Source organism: Cucurbita pepo, chromosome LG03 (assembly GCF_002806865.2).
Source record: "Cucurbita pepo subsp. pepo cultivar mu-cu-16 chromosome LG03, ASM280686v2, whole genome shotgun sequence".
In the NCBI taxonomy this organism is placed as follows: Eukaryota; Viridiplantae; Streptophyta; class Magnoliopsida; order Cucurbitales; family Cucurbitaceae; genus Cucurbita; species Cucurbita pepo.
The window spans coordinates 3643618-3658452 of NC_036640.1; the positions used below are offsets into that span (position 1 = coordinate 3643618).

The window sequence follows — 14835 nt, forward strand, 5'->3', positions numbered from 1 at the left end:
AAAAAATTGTACACAAATTCATGGTGTAAAAAAATGGAAAGAACGACAGGTACAATCTCGTTGTTCGACGCTTTCGAGCATTTTACATTACAAGACCAATGATAATTGTATCCTCCTAATCTCAGGTAAGTTCCTATCTTACAAAAGATCAAAATGGAAGGAGGAACTAAATTTGATAATGAAAAAATGTTACACTCCCTCATTCTACATACATTACATAATCTCCAACCGTGACAACCTCGACGTGCCTTGGCTTCAATACATGCATCAATAAGAGAACTCATGGCCTCGTAGTGAAATATATTTTTGGACCCAAATGGCTATGTCCTCGGCGCAAGCTTGGGCTTGAGGTGTCTTGAGAAGAATGTCAAGGGTCGCGAATTCGTGCACTGCATCCTTGTAGTCAAGAACAGGGGCATCGACATTTACCTTTCGAAGTTCTTCAGAGTAAGCTATGGCTCGGTCTCTCATCCAATCGAGTTCAGCCACCACTGTCAGTGTTGGTGGCATGAGCTTTAGAGGTGGCCCTTCTCTACCAGAAACAAGGGGGTTTGCAGCTGGATGATCGAGATTAAACTCTTCCTCGGGTAGGAATAGTTTCCAAGCAAGAAGGCACATAGCTTTGTCGTAAAAATACGAATTCGCTAACTTCAACTCCGAATGAGTGGGAACACTTCCTACGAAGAATGGGTACAAGAGAACCTGCGCGACCACCTTGACGGGGTCCAAGAGCTTACCAGCCTCGACAGCCTTTCGAGCCACGTAATCAGCAACATTTGCTCCACAGCTAACCCCAAGAAGAACGCATCTGCTCGAAAAAAAAAGAAAAAAAGGGTCAAATTTCTCTCCCGAGGATTTGATGCTTTTATTAAAAGAAACGAAAAGAATACAAATGGATGATATAAAAGAAAGAAAACCCACTCAAAAAGGAGCCTAGAAAAAGAAACCAGACCATTATAAAAAGAGGACTCTAATTTTTGTTTCTTCTTTTTGAAGAAAACAAAAGGAGGACTCCATTATAGAGAAATATGATGAACAAAAGGAGGACTTTAATAAATTTTCTTAGAAAAAATCCTCGGACACCGACACTCAAAGAGAGTTGTGAAACGTGGCAGTAGCCCACACCTCTTCTGCAACAGTCCAAGCCCAGAAAGGGAAGCTCAGAGAGGACAATATCTGCTAACAGTGGGCTTGAGCTGTCACATCTTCCCAGCGGGGATCTCTTATTCTTAACGAACAACGTTTTCAGCAGGTAACAGTGAAGATGATTTTAAAATCTGGAAACAAAAGGAGATTTCGGAAATTTAACTAGCACGGGTAACATTTGGTTCAAACAAAATCTCCTTCTCAAAGAGGCATCCTCTTCAGCCAAGATATTGGTGCAAGCAGGATATATATGCAATGCTTTCAGAAAATATTCAGAAGAACATGTTGCAAAAATCTATCACAATTGCTTAACCATCCTACCAGTAACAGTTCAGAACAAAGAACTGACTAATTAAATCCGTCGTTCAATACAGCCCCGAACTCAATCTAGTACTCAAAATTTGGTTAGAAATACTAATGATTGAAGGGTCGTGTCATATTAAATATCGATTTAGTAACAAAGAACTAACAAATACATACTAGAATGTCATATAAGCACAAGCTTGCATTGTGATGCTGACTTCTTCAATACCTTAAAATTTATATATAGCTCAAGATAAATCACTACAATCGCTTCAAACTACATCTACCGCCCGTTATTATACGGACCGACATGTTTGTTAAATTCATTCATACATACTGCTGGAATATGCTAAGGTGTAAATAAGTTTTCAAAGCAAGCTAGGGCTTTCTCTTTGATATTACCATACACTTCAACATTGCAGCCTAAATCAAGAACAGGTTGACATTGTTGCTTCCAACTTTTGATCTCCATACCATTTGGAAACATCTTATGTTACAAATCATTAACTTTGGACTAGTCTCTCAAATTATATCTATGTCTTTGGAGTTCACCTATAAGACTATACCATCATTTTAGATGATCGTTGATCTAGTGCATTTCGAAAACCATTTTGCAGATCCGATCATAGACCACCAAAGTTCGTTCCTTGCTTCTAATCCCAACTTCAAGGAATCAAACAGACAGAAACAGGAAGTTGGTGTTGAAGAAATAGAAAACGAAAGGTCTATATGGTACCCGTACTTTAAAGAATTTCTAATACGTCCTGAACAATCAAGAATGTGTCTATTCGATCTCATATTTTAAAACGATTTTGAAAATTCCTAGAAGTTAAACCTCATAAGTTTAACATCTATCCCACCTAATACAAGAATCTGTCAATTATCAGCTCTTCACCTAATCCTTAAATAATGTAATGACCAGATAAGCTCTAAAATTTAAATTTTAAAATTCAGAGAACGAACTAGATAGATGCACCCATGAAAATTCAACAGCCAATTAGAAAATTGTTTAAGAACACAAATCCACCAAACTTATAACTCAACCAAAACAAAAACTATCCAGGTTCGTTAACACACAAGGGAGCAAGAAAATCAAAGCAATGTCATCATCACATTAACCCATATAATTCAAGGAAAAAATTAGTAAAGAAAAATAGAGTTATGAAAATGATAACCTTGTTGGGTCTCCATGGGCGGCCAACCAAGGCTCTACCATTGACGCCCCAAATGTGTCAACAATATGCCTGTGATTATCCGACTTCTTGAACTCATTGCCATAGCCTTTTGTATTGCCCATAGACTTGCTACACTCGGCCAAATTGGCCTGCTTCCCCAACCAATTCAACACCTTCAATCCATCCTCAAACGCCGCCGGAAAACGATTCTCGGGCGCAAGACGATACCCTACGGCTATGACAATAACATCACACAATTTTGCAATCCTCCGGCAAAAGAAATCATTGGCTGCAGAATCATTGCTACCACTAACCCACCCCCCGCCATGAAATTGCAACATCACCGGCAACCTCCGACCATTCTGCGCCGCCGGTGCATACCCTCTGTAAACACCACCGGTGGCGGGGCCCGGAATCAAATTCAACCCCTCTATTTCATTACTGTAACCCCCAACTCTATTCACCCGCAGTTCTTCCCTAGAATTTCCCAAAGGACCATAGCTATTTCGTCGAGAAGAATACGGCTGTAAATTATCCAGATTCTGATTAACAAGATCCAGTTGAAGATCTTGACTGTGCCATTTAGGTTTAGCCTTCGACGATTTAGAAGAGGGTTTGGAGTCGGTTTCAGGCGGAGTAAGCGAAGATTCAGGGAGGAAGATCCGAATGCTGAGAGATGTAAACGGATCGATGTGAATATCCTTGGTAGCAACGCCGTCGGTGAACAAAGGATTAGCAGAAGCAACCGTTTCTTCGGGTCGCGATGTAACTCCAAAAGGACTCGATTCGTCAAGTGGAGCTTGGATCAGATTCTGCAAACGATGCTTCAAGAGAAACTTGAAGAACACGCTGTAGAGCTTCACAGCCACGCTTGGCATTTCTCTCGGCCTCTATTCTGAATCCCTCTCGCTCGCTCGCTCGCTCGCTCTCCTTTCTTTCTGTCGCCCTCTCTATCTCCCNTTCCTCTCGCTCGCTCTCCTTTCTTTCTGTCGCCCTCTCTATCTCCCTCTCTCTTCCCCCTACTACCCCCCCTCTCTCTGTTGCAAATTCTAGACCATAAATCGCAGAGCTGAATCGCAAGGAGACGGCAGAGATAGAATCATGGATGAACACGGAATTTGGGGGCTTCTCTACCGATAGATCGAGTGAATTGGGAGTCCTTGAAATGCAAAATCGATCTCGAGATCCCTCAGCAATGCTTCAATGGCGTTCGGTGTTCGAGAGAGAAAGAGGGAAGAAGGAAGAAGAAGAGGGATCTTCTGGGTCCGTAATGGGCATTCGAACCATACCCCCAAATCCTTACCAGTTTATTTCCTTTTCCTTCAAAAAGAAAAAGGCAAATTAATTAATTCAAAAACAAACAAACAAATAAATATTATTTATTTTACTACAACAAATATTAATTTTTAGGTATTATGTTTATTTTAGTACCACAAATATTAAATTTTAGGTCATTAGGCACCTAAATGTAATAAATATATATATATATCCCGACGTAGGACTTGGATTAGTTAGTGAAAACGATCTTAGCTATTGTAAGTTATTTGAGACGAGTACAGTAACATCGCTAGGTCGTAGCAAGTGCAAGAAAATATATTGGGCTTATACGTCAATTTTACAGTTTGGATCCTAGAAACGTTGCAACTTGTCACAATCGCACTCTTGATGGCAGTGTACTTGCGATTGTGCGGTACTCACTTTCCAATGACAAGTGAGCTAAGCTAATTTGTTCTTACGTCGCCTACAGCCAAGCGACATATGCTCAAGCCTTTGATCTCGGTTTAAGAAGAAGGTTTTAGAAAACGAGGACAAAGAGAAATTTTTGAAAGAGACGTTATATAAGCAAGCAAGAGAGTAATAACAACGGCTCACAGTATATAACTTTGGGTAGGGGGAAGTTGTGTATTCAAGTAGGACCTCTCTTAATAGGACGTGGTTCGAGTACAAACCAAGGTGGAAGTGAGGTAACACGTGATGCTCAGTAGAGGAGAAATACATGAATAAATCGATTGCAGACCCAAATGACAGAGATTCAAAGATATGCAAGTATGGTTAAAAGAAAAGTATCGATAGTTACTACATATATCAACAAATTGCATTTTTATTTTTAAAAATGGTTCTCGATATCGTTTTTAATTTTTGTTTTCTTATAATTTCTTTACGAGTTTATTTTTTTATTTTTTTATTTTTTTATTTTTTCAGATGGATTAACTTTAATAATTAAATAAATATATTTTATTTATATTTTTGCTTTTATAAGGCGTTGTCACAGATCTATTGCTGTGCCAGCTAGGAAATGAGCTGTACAAACTTGCCATGTCACATGTGATGGAACCGGGACAAATATGGGAGAGGGTGAAACGACGTCGGGTTATCAGGTAATCAATCAACTATTGAGCTAGGGGGGTTGCAACAAAGAAGTGACAGCTCACCTATGAGAAATNTGAAACGACGTCGGGTTATCAGGTAATCAATCAACTATTGAGCTGGGGGGTTGCAACAAAGAAGTGACAGCTCACCTATGAGAAATTGTGACACATAAAATAGAAATAAAATAAAATAATTTCAATTTGAATTATAAAAATTATTTTTAATACACGTTTTCCCCTTTTTAAAATTATACCATTTTAAATTAAGATGGAATTATTCAATTAAACTTTGATTTAAATTAAATGAAAAATTTTAAAAAAAAATTGACAATTTGAATTTGACCAAAGTCAATTGAAATNGTATTATTCAATTAAACTTTGATTTAAATTAAATGAAAAATTAAAAAAATTGACAATTTGAATTTGACCAAAGTCAATTGAAATTTGCCATTGACTGATCATTATAAATATTTCATTCAAATTCAACGATAAAATTTTAACTAAAAATAAAAATCTCCATAATAATTTTGGTAAATATTTTGTAATAAATTTTTCTTTTCATTTTATTTATAATGTAATTAAGCCATAATTACGTAATAAATATATGTGCTTTTTTTTCAAAGATATTTCTAAAATAATTTTAATTGCTTAACATTATTAATACTCATTTAAACTAAATCTAATAATTTAAATGTAAAAATATTATAATGAATATACTAATTATCCAGTATAAATATTGGAGACGGAAAAAAAAAATTAAAAGAAAAATTACTGCATGTGTCAAACAAGATTTAAATCAAATATTTTAAAATTTAAACTTGCACGATAATATAAAAGAATTAGAGGTGTCTACGAGGCAGAGGTGAGGAGACGAAGAAGCCTACTAGTCCCTGTTCCTATCTTCGTCTCCTATTTTAACCTTTATTCTTGCAAAATCTCCCATTTACTTCCATAAAGATCAAATCCCTCACCAAGAATTTTTCGTTCACAAGCGATAAAAGCTAAAATTTCAAAATTGCAACGTGGTTGTCCACACTTTAAAAAGAATATTTATTTACTTTGTAAAAAGAAAGAAATAAATAAATACACACAAAGTGAGGCACGATAGGGATTTGGGCGAGATCAGAGACGGAGAATATTCCTCACGCCCATCCACATTTAGTTAATGGGTAAAAATTTCTCCTCACTCCCTCCAACATATATCATTTAAACGGGTTTTCGCTCCTTCAGGGGTAAAAATTTCTCCTCACTCCCTCCAACATATATCATTTAAACGGGTTTTCGCTCCTTTAGGGGTAAGTATAAAGGAACATTTATGAAAAGATGACATCTCTAGTTGGAATAAATAAAGAAAGAAAGAAAAGCTCTCAAACGCTGTTTACACGTTACTTTGAATTTTTCAATTCAACTTAACGCATATATGCTTTCCTTAATTCTGTCAACTTCCAAATGCCATCTTTTCATAAATGGCTGCTTCTACTTTTTCTACGCATGCAACTTCTTAAATCGTAAAGTCAGCTCAACAATCGTAAGACATACAAAATGCTAAGGAATCTGTCTATTTCACTGGTCAGCTCAGCATTCATATCAACATAGTAAACTACCAATCCTAAATGCACATGATGTGATATGAAAATTTGATGGGAGCTATGTTGTTGGGTCTATAGGGCTTACCCGTGAGACGAGTTCCAAGTTCTGCTCGAATCTGGATCAGGCCAAAACAGATGCACGTGAAGGAACAAGCCAGCTGAAAGATGAACAAATCAGGAACACAATTCTGTAGGGGAATGTACAGATCGTTCTGAGGTACATTAACAACGCTACCAATTCAGGTAATAAAATACAAATCAGCAAATATATAAATGAACTTGTCAATTAGTGCTAATGTTTAAATCAAACAATAGATACAAAGGGCTACCGATCCCGAGCTTTGATCCGAATTTAGTATTTTAGCCCAATGTTTGAATGGCTTACCACTTTGAAGAACTCGCTTAAGCTCACGTTAGACTGAGGTCAATGGGATTGGAAGCTGTTGAAAACCCATCACAGAAAACCAATCGAGAAAAAGGATTAAATACCATAGCAATCTGAATGACTGTCCCGATCGTGGACAGCCGAAAATATTTGAATTCTTTGCTAGGCTTGAAGATATGTGTGATCCATTAATAGCATAGTACTCAGTTGGCACATGGCTACCACAAAAATAACAAGAATATCCATCCACTGTGTGAAGCTGGGACGACGAGGTAAACTGATGTATGCACCGCGTGGAACGAGTGTTGAGATGTGAAAAATCTCAAACTGAAGAATGAAAAGCTGCTGAAATTTCAACTTAATGGTCCATCATTGCAGTTTCAGTTTCAGACAGCGGAGCTGAAAAGGAATCAGAATGGCATCAACATTTTTTTAAAAAAAAACACGCATTCAATTCTAAACTGGGATGCTCTGACCTAGATAACTTACCAAGTAGATCTTCATAAGAATCTGCTAAAAGTGATGAGTCCAACAGCAAAGGTGGTGAGAATACTTGATCCTGAGCTTCATCGTTGTCGAAAAATAACTTTCGACCATCAGAAGTTGCAGAATTTGAACGAGCAGAGGAAAGAAATCCATTTAATTCGTCAAAATCATTAAGAGAATCCAGATCATTCAATGCACCAGTAAATTCATTGAAATCGATTCCATTATTGAAGTCACAAGCAGGACTCTCAGGAACAGACAACCTTCCACTCCTAGTGGAAGCTTGTTTACTATCTGGGCCTAAATGAGCAAATCCAGTTCCTGAAAGTGGAACAAAAAAGTGCTCTGCACTTCCATCAGAAGAACATTCTCGTGATGCTTCTGAATTGCTGTATTTCATCAAAAGAGCAGCTTCTCTGACTGATCTCTTTAAATTCTGGACATAAGAAGTCTCTGTATCTGTTGAAGAAAATGTAGATAGAACATAGATGATCAAGATGAGCTGAATGTTTAACCTATCGTTGAATTTAAAATGAGATGTATTCAGCCAAACCTTGTGGTAGGTTATTTATATGATCATTTGAAGAAGGCTGGTCAGGAGATTTGTTTTCATATGAATTTTCTATTTGGCTGGTTTGAGATGCCAAATTGTGTCGCTTTTGCATATTTCCCGTTTTTCCAGAAGAGTTTGGTGTCAAACTAAACAATTGAGGGAGCTTTAAAGTAGGACTGGCAGACATCTTGTCCAGTTGAACAGAAGACATTTTTGAAGTCACCTCAGAAACCTCATCACTACTACTAACCTGAATAATTCAGAAAAACAGGGAAAACATTGTTCAGCAGATTGAATCACTTCGGATTCATAAACAGCATCTTAACAATTACCGATGTCCGTCCACTAGTCTGTGCTTGCATAGGTGACATAGATCGAACAGGATGTTTGGTCGCTGGAGGTAGATTTAATGATATATTGTTCACTTTTTCAGTACACTCTGATATGGATTTTTGTATTCCAGGAGCAACTTCCTTCAATTGGTTGATGAGCACCTGCACGTACAAACATGGACGTCAAAGATAAGAAAACATCCCACATGAACAGACCTTGGTATAGCCCCCTACAAACAGGCAAAGTTTTAAAGCCAGGATTACATGTAGAATACAGAAACCAACGAGAAAAAAAGATTCACATACACACAAATTCTAGTACCAGACTTTTAAGGACCATACATAACCAGCCTTAGAATCCTGAATGCTGAAATTTTCACTTGAATACTGAAATTTACCAATACACTTGGTTCATTTGAATCGATTATTTCGAAGAATACAACAATTTGGAACTAAGCCTTATTAAGCCATCATTGCACCCATCATGAAAAAAAAAAAAACGGTACTTTAGAAAGACACAAATGTTGTTTGATCACAATTACAAAAGGGTATTTGATGAAAACCTGCAAGCTTGCCAGGTGTTGTTGATGTTCAGCAAGAGTTGCTGCCAAAGACTCAGCATGGCCACTTGTACCACCATCATGTGCACCGCGTAGAATTTCAGGACCTTCTCCATCATTTGCTTTTGCCTACAAATCAGCTCATGAAATACTTCTAAATCTCCCAATCAGGGAAATACATAAATACATTTGAGCTATAGCCTAAAAGTTGGTCCAGAAAATAACCAAACAGGAGAAAAATGTTAAATCTCCCAAGAAGTGAAATATAAAAATATAAGTTCGCTATATCATGCATACAGGGAAGATCCTTCGTATTCTACTGTGACATGGAGCAACACGTTCAAAATAATGCAGCATGTTGCAAGAAAAGCATTTGCTAAACCAATCAAATGAACTCATAGAAATAAAATGAGGAAAGTGGTGAGAAAACTAAGACTCATAGACATGTAATCCATTCCCAAAGGTTCAGATTTTGTAAAGTTAAACTAATCATTCAAATGCTTGCAAATTTTTTTAAAGAACTAATAAAGCATACCAGATGGAGTGACTGTTTATGAATACGCTGTAAAGCATGAGTCCAACGCCTAATGATTTCGGCAACATCAACAGTGGGATGGACTCTTCCACTCCTATCATCCATCCATGATACTGAATCATCACTTATTTGTGAACTGGCATTTGAGCTGTCATTATGATCTTTGTCATCCACAAACACTGAATCTAAATCACTTGACTGACTGGCCAGGACTTCCGTGTAAGGAACCTGAGAGCTCTGATCCATGGCTGCACGTAGAGATGATCCAGAAATGCGATACCTAAAGGTCAATATTGTACAAAAGTTAGCTTGGCATATGGTATCGAATCTTTATACCCTAACAAGTAATACACAACAGTGTACCTATGCTCCCGGTGGGCAATTAAGTCCTCTATAGGACCTGAAGCAAGAACTTCATGTTGACCTGTAAACCATCGAGATATATATTGAGTTAGAGAAAGAAAATTGAGCAACCTGACTTCAATAGTGATTGTCAAATAAAATTCAACAACGAAAATAATAATCTACGAGCTAAACTAATAAAGTTCAGATATTTGATCTTCAACAAAAAGTTCATTTTTCCATGTACTGGAAGGGGGAAATGATACGGTAAAGGATTTCCAAGCAAAAGGATTTCCAGGCAAAAGGATTCATGCAAAATAATAATAATAATAATAACAACCAAAGTGATCTAACATAAATTTGCAGCTTCTCACACAAAAGGAACAAAGATGTTTTCCCAAGTCCAATTACTCAAAGAAGCAGATGAGTCAAGATTCAATGGCAGCCACGATAACCAATCACAGGAGCTGTGAAGACCTAAAAATGAGATACTAACTACTGGAACGTTTACATGAATTGGCCATCCAGAGAATAAAGAGCAACTTTGAAAAGATATTAATTACTGGAACGTTTATCCATGGAGCCCTTATTCCTTCAATGTGAAGTAGTGATCTTATTCAATTAAATTATATTAGAAAACTAAACATAAAATATATAACCTGATTGAAGAAAAAAAACTACAACGTAGCTCAAGAGTTCAAAGACCAAAATTGTTGTGCAAGCACGAAAACTTTAAACTAACTTTTGCGTGCCAATATAGACTCCCACAAACGAGTTGCCTTTGAAACTAGATGTGAGTTTTGACTTGAACTTGATACAAGGTCATCCCATAGCTCCCCTTCCAATTTTACTTTGTTCCTCAGATCATGTAGTTTTTCTAGCTCTTGCTGCAGATAGGCCTGGCATCCATGATTCCCAAACAAAGAGGAAAGAAAGAAGAATGATGAGGCAACAATCATGAACGCCAAAAGTATCTTAATAAGGATAGCTATAAGTTTCTGAGGAAAATATGAACACCTCTTCAGCACAGAGGCCACGAAACTCGGCGGTCATTTCATGAGCCAAATTAGACCACATGGCTTGTCGTTGCACAGCTGTTTCAGCATTCTTCAGAAACTTTCTTCTTTCAAGTGCAATTCTAGCCTACTTGGGACAAAGAGATTAAATAAATGTTTGCAAGTACCAATCAAATAATTAGGAATCAACAAAAGGGAAAGACCAAGGACAGAAAGACAGACAGAAAAAGTTATTTACGGTGAGATGATGGGTTCAACTCACTGTTTCATTGAGCTACAGGCACGTAAACACACTGTTTCATAATGTTAATAAAATGCCACTTCTTAAGTGACAACTTATATATACATGACAAATAATTTGTCAGCCATCGTACATGGAAGAATGCAGAGTTGTAGTTCATTATTTGGTTATTAATTAAACTGGGGAATGAAACAGTTATCTGATGACTCTAACTAACAACTACCTTCGTCACAGGAAGTAATGTAGCAGCATGTGAAAACGCTACATCTGTCAAAGGTGCAGGAAGTGGATTAGATGCAACATCTGCAGCAAACGTGCGTCTGTGAACCTCCCGCAATGCATGCAGGGAAAGTTGCCACAACAGTTCAACAAACCTGCACACAATTATCCAACTCGAGTGAATCTCTATTTGTTTGTTCATATGAATGTTATCCCAAACTGGGTTGAAAGTATGAGGCAAATTTTAGAATCATTTCTCCAACATGCCTACTAAAGCTATAAGCAGTGTCTGAGTAGCAAAATCGTTCCACAATTGACTCTATACCCAATGAACTCACGAGAAACTATTCAGCAGAGCTGGAAATTCTAAACGATATATCACAATGAGTAGCATCATCAACTGACCTCGGTCCACAGCACGTGGCTAGAGACGAAACCCTCGAATTACTCCTGGGTAATGCACCTTGAGATTCAAGCTCACTGATGATCCCTTGCACGACCTAAAAAAATATTTCACCAACTAGTAACGTAAATTAATCCGAAAAGTAAAGTTAAAATCGAAATTCGAATTACCTTTATACCAGAATTGACGAGCACGATATAAAAAAAAACAACGAGATCGAAAATTATACCTTCCGGAAGTCCCTCGATTGCGCGGAATCAAAGATAGGCCAAACCTTATCGAAATCCTACCAAGATCCAAAAACAAACGAAAACAGCAGATCGGGCGAAATTGGAAACGGAACACAACAGTAGAAACGAAATTAAACAGAGAGATGAAACGAAATGTTACTTTGGCGGATTGAAGCGGTCCTCGGAGGGAAGATAGAATGAAGTAGAGGAGCTGTTCGCCGAGTTTTGGATTGGAGTGACGGAAAAGGCCAACTCGTGGTATGCCGTTGGAAGCTCCGACGCCGATAACCGCCGGATCGAGGCCCAAAAGCAAACAGTTAGTGTACATTGAACTCTCGAGCTCAATCTCCCTCTCCTTCTCTCTGTCCATCGTCATCACCAACTGAAACCAACCCCTCTCTCTCTCTCTTCTGTTCCTCTTTCTCTCTCTAGATTTCTTGCTTCCTTCCTCTTAGGTTTCGTCTCTGCTCTCTCTCCACTTTTGCATCTGCACGATTCCGAAAGGTCTTTCTTTTTTTTTTTCTTTTTTTTTTATTTTAAAAACAGATAAATATTATTTGAATCTTAAATTGCATTTTGGTCCTTTTAACTTTCCTAATTTGCTGTTTTAGTCCCTATACTTTAATTAAATAACAAACTAATTTTCCTGTTCAATAAATTTAAACTATTTAATAAATTTCTAAAATTTTTAAATTTATAGTTTCTTTTTACCCTATTTAATAATTTCAAATTAAACAAATTTACACAAAAATAAATATTTAAAAATGAATTTTAAAATTTTCAAAACTTTTCGAAAATATTTATCAAATTTAAACCGCACAATAAATAAATTTCTAAACTTAATTTTTAAAATTATGAATAAAAAACTTAAATGAATATTTGAACATTTAATCGAGCACGAAAAGAATTATAGTTTTTCAATAATAATTTATTAAATAGAAAATTAAAATTTTAAAACTTTTAAATTTATTGTTTAGCCCTGACATGGTAGGGGCTTGATGATATCTATAATTGTGAAAGTTGCCCGAATTTGAAAAAGTTTGGGGCGGTTATGTGAATTGGAGAAAGTTGGTGGGTGGTTTTGTGATTAAAGAAAGTGTGTGTGGACCCGGGAAATAAACGAGACTTTGAATGTCAATTTCTTTTTGAAATTATGGGAGAGGCGATGCTAACGTGCGCCCAAGTTGTCTTCTTGACACTGTGGCAAAACGATGTCGTTTAAATGTAGTCGGTATTATCTCAAATTTTGTCCATATGTTTTTGTTTGTTTTTTCAAAATGGGCCATCATTTGGGCCATATAATCCAATTTAAAAGCCCAAGCCCAATTTGTAAGCTCAAGCCCAATTTGAAACCCGTAATCACCGTTTTGGTTTGCCCTCAAGCCCTAATCCATTTGCTGTCCCTCAGGGCTCAGACGCATCTCTTTTTCTCTTCCACCAGTACCCAACAATGGAAGCTTCGATTCTCCAGTCTCCATCTCAACAACTATGCTGCTTCGATTTCTTCTCCGTCGAGTAATCCAGGTATCGTCATCTTCTTCGACGTCATCTTGTACATTTTTCGCCATTTCTCTATTGTTCACTGTATGTAATGTTTAGATTGAACGTCCTCTTTCCATAGATTCGTATTATTCTGTTTCTGGAATGTCGCGTATTCTTCTTCTTCTTGAAGCATGCATTGAACCGCATTTTGTTTTGTGGAATTTGATTGTCTAAGGTTCTCGTACTCTCTATGTAAGTGGAATGAAATTCGATGCAAACTCATTCAGAATCTCTGATCGAGGTTGGAATAACTATGATTTGGATGCTTTTCGGATTCGAGAAGTGCAAATCTTCGTTTCCAGGACAAATTGAAAATGAATAAAATAAATCACGTTGTGAAATTTTTAAGAGTAAATGTATAGACTAAATGGAATGAGTGATCGACATCAATGACTAGCAAGTCTCATCCGTGATCTTTCTTGCAATCACATTTTTCTCCCTGTTTTCATCACTGTTGTCTTCAAAGTCCATTTTGATGTCTACTTTCTGTTAGTTTCTGCAAGCATATTCAAACACCACAAGTGGAATAGAATTGATTAATCTTGTTATTATCTTTATCCTTGTGCAGAACAAAAAAACAAAGGAAGAGAGTTGAAAAGTCGAAGTCAATCTTCTGAAATCATGATGGAAGCAAGAACAAGCAAAAGCTTACAACAGAAACAAGCCATTTAAGATGTGTAAGCAATCATCTTATTGTCAAAAGTACACAATAACTTCTACTTTACTGCGCATCTTTAGTTGAATCAGAACAAGAAGGTTGGTTTAAACTCTATATATGATCGTAATCTTACAAATTTATTCCATTTTAGGTTTGAGCTTTCAACTTTGTTTGTATTTGGTATAAAGTATTTGTGGTTGATGAACCTATCGTGATCATCACAATCGTCACGATCATCACTTGACACCTGATGTGGCTTCGAATATGTCTATTAGTATATCAATACAAACATGAATTTAAACCAAATAAGTTAGAGGCCGACATTGAAAATAGTGAACTTGAGGTAGAAAAGTAGTATAAGTGTCTTTTTTATATGTTTTGGAGATCAAAATTTTGATTGCCGTACCGAACTTTTTATGTCCCACTAGATGATTTCATATTCCACATTTCTAAAAGAAGTCAGAATTACATTTTTAGCACCTAGTTAGGCGTGGTCGATGCTTCAAGAGGTTGCATTCTCAACCAAATAGTTGATAATGACAAGTCAACTTTCTTGTCCCAAAATTAGTTAAGGGTACTTTTGGAATTCATCTGCTTTTTTGTATGAAGATCATATAAGTAGTTAGTAGAAAGAAACAAAAACAAGTCCGGTTGAATTACGAAGTAATTTCTTATGTTTCAAACAAATTAAATGCTTATAACGATGGGAAAATGGCAATTTCTAAAAAATGATTATATATATATATATATA

General features: G+C 36.7%; 2 protein-coding genes and 1 long non-coding RNA gene across 3 annotated transcripts; 1 reads left to right on the top strand and 2 right to left on the bottom strand.

Moving 5' to 3' along the window:
- Positions 1-6: 6 nt before the first annotated feature.
- Positions 7-3577, bottom strand: LOC111790880 (probable carboxylesterase 11). The gene is made up of 2 exons (XM_023671987.1): positions 2625-3577; positions 7-808 (listed from the first exon to the last, which is right to left on the bottom strand). The coding sequence occupies exons 1-2, from the start codon at positions 3500-3502 to the stop codon at positions 268-270; spliced, it is 1419 nt and encodes a 472-aa protein (XP_023527755.1). The 5' UTR covers positions 3503-3577; the 3' UTR covers positions 7-267.
- Positions 3578-6741: 3164 nt separating this feature from the next.
- LOC111791033 (AUGMIN subunit 6-like) lies at positions 6742-12381 on the bottom strand. The gene is made up of 13 exons (XM_023672211.1): positions 12045-12381; positions 11884-11940; positions 11657-11751; positions 11256-11406; positions 10793-10918; positions 10518-10674; positions 9797-9857; positions 9434-9713; positions 8902-9027; positions 8339-8500; positions 8007-8256; positions 7457-7912; positions 6742-7366 (listed from the first exon to the last, which is right to left on the bottom strand). The coding sequence occupies exons 1-13, from the start codon at positions 12258-12260 to the stop codon at positions 7326-7328; spliced, it is 2178 nt and encodes a 725-aa protein (XP_023527979.1). The 5' UTR covers positions 12261-12381; the 3' UTR covers positions 6742-7325.
- An 880-nt stretch (positions 12382-13261) lies between these two features.
- On the top strand, positions 13262-14289 carry LOC111791443. Its single transcript, XR_002814644.1, has 2 exons — positions 13262-13408; positions 13995-14289. It is a non-coding gene; the product is annotated as an uncharacterized LOC111791443 (long non-coding RNA).
- The last annotated feature ends 546 nt before the right edge of the window (positions 14290-14835 follow it).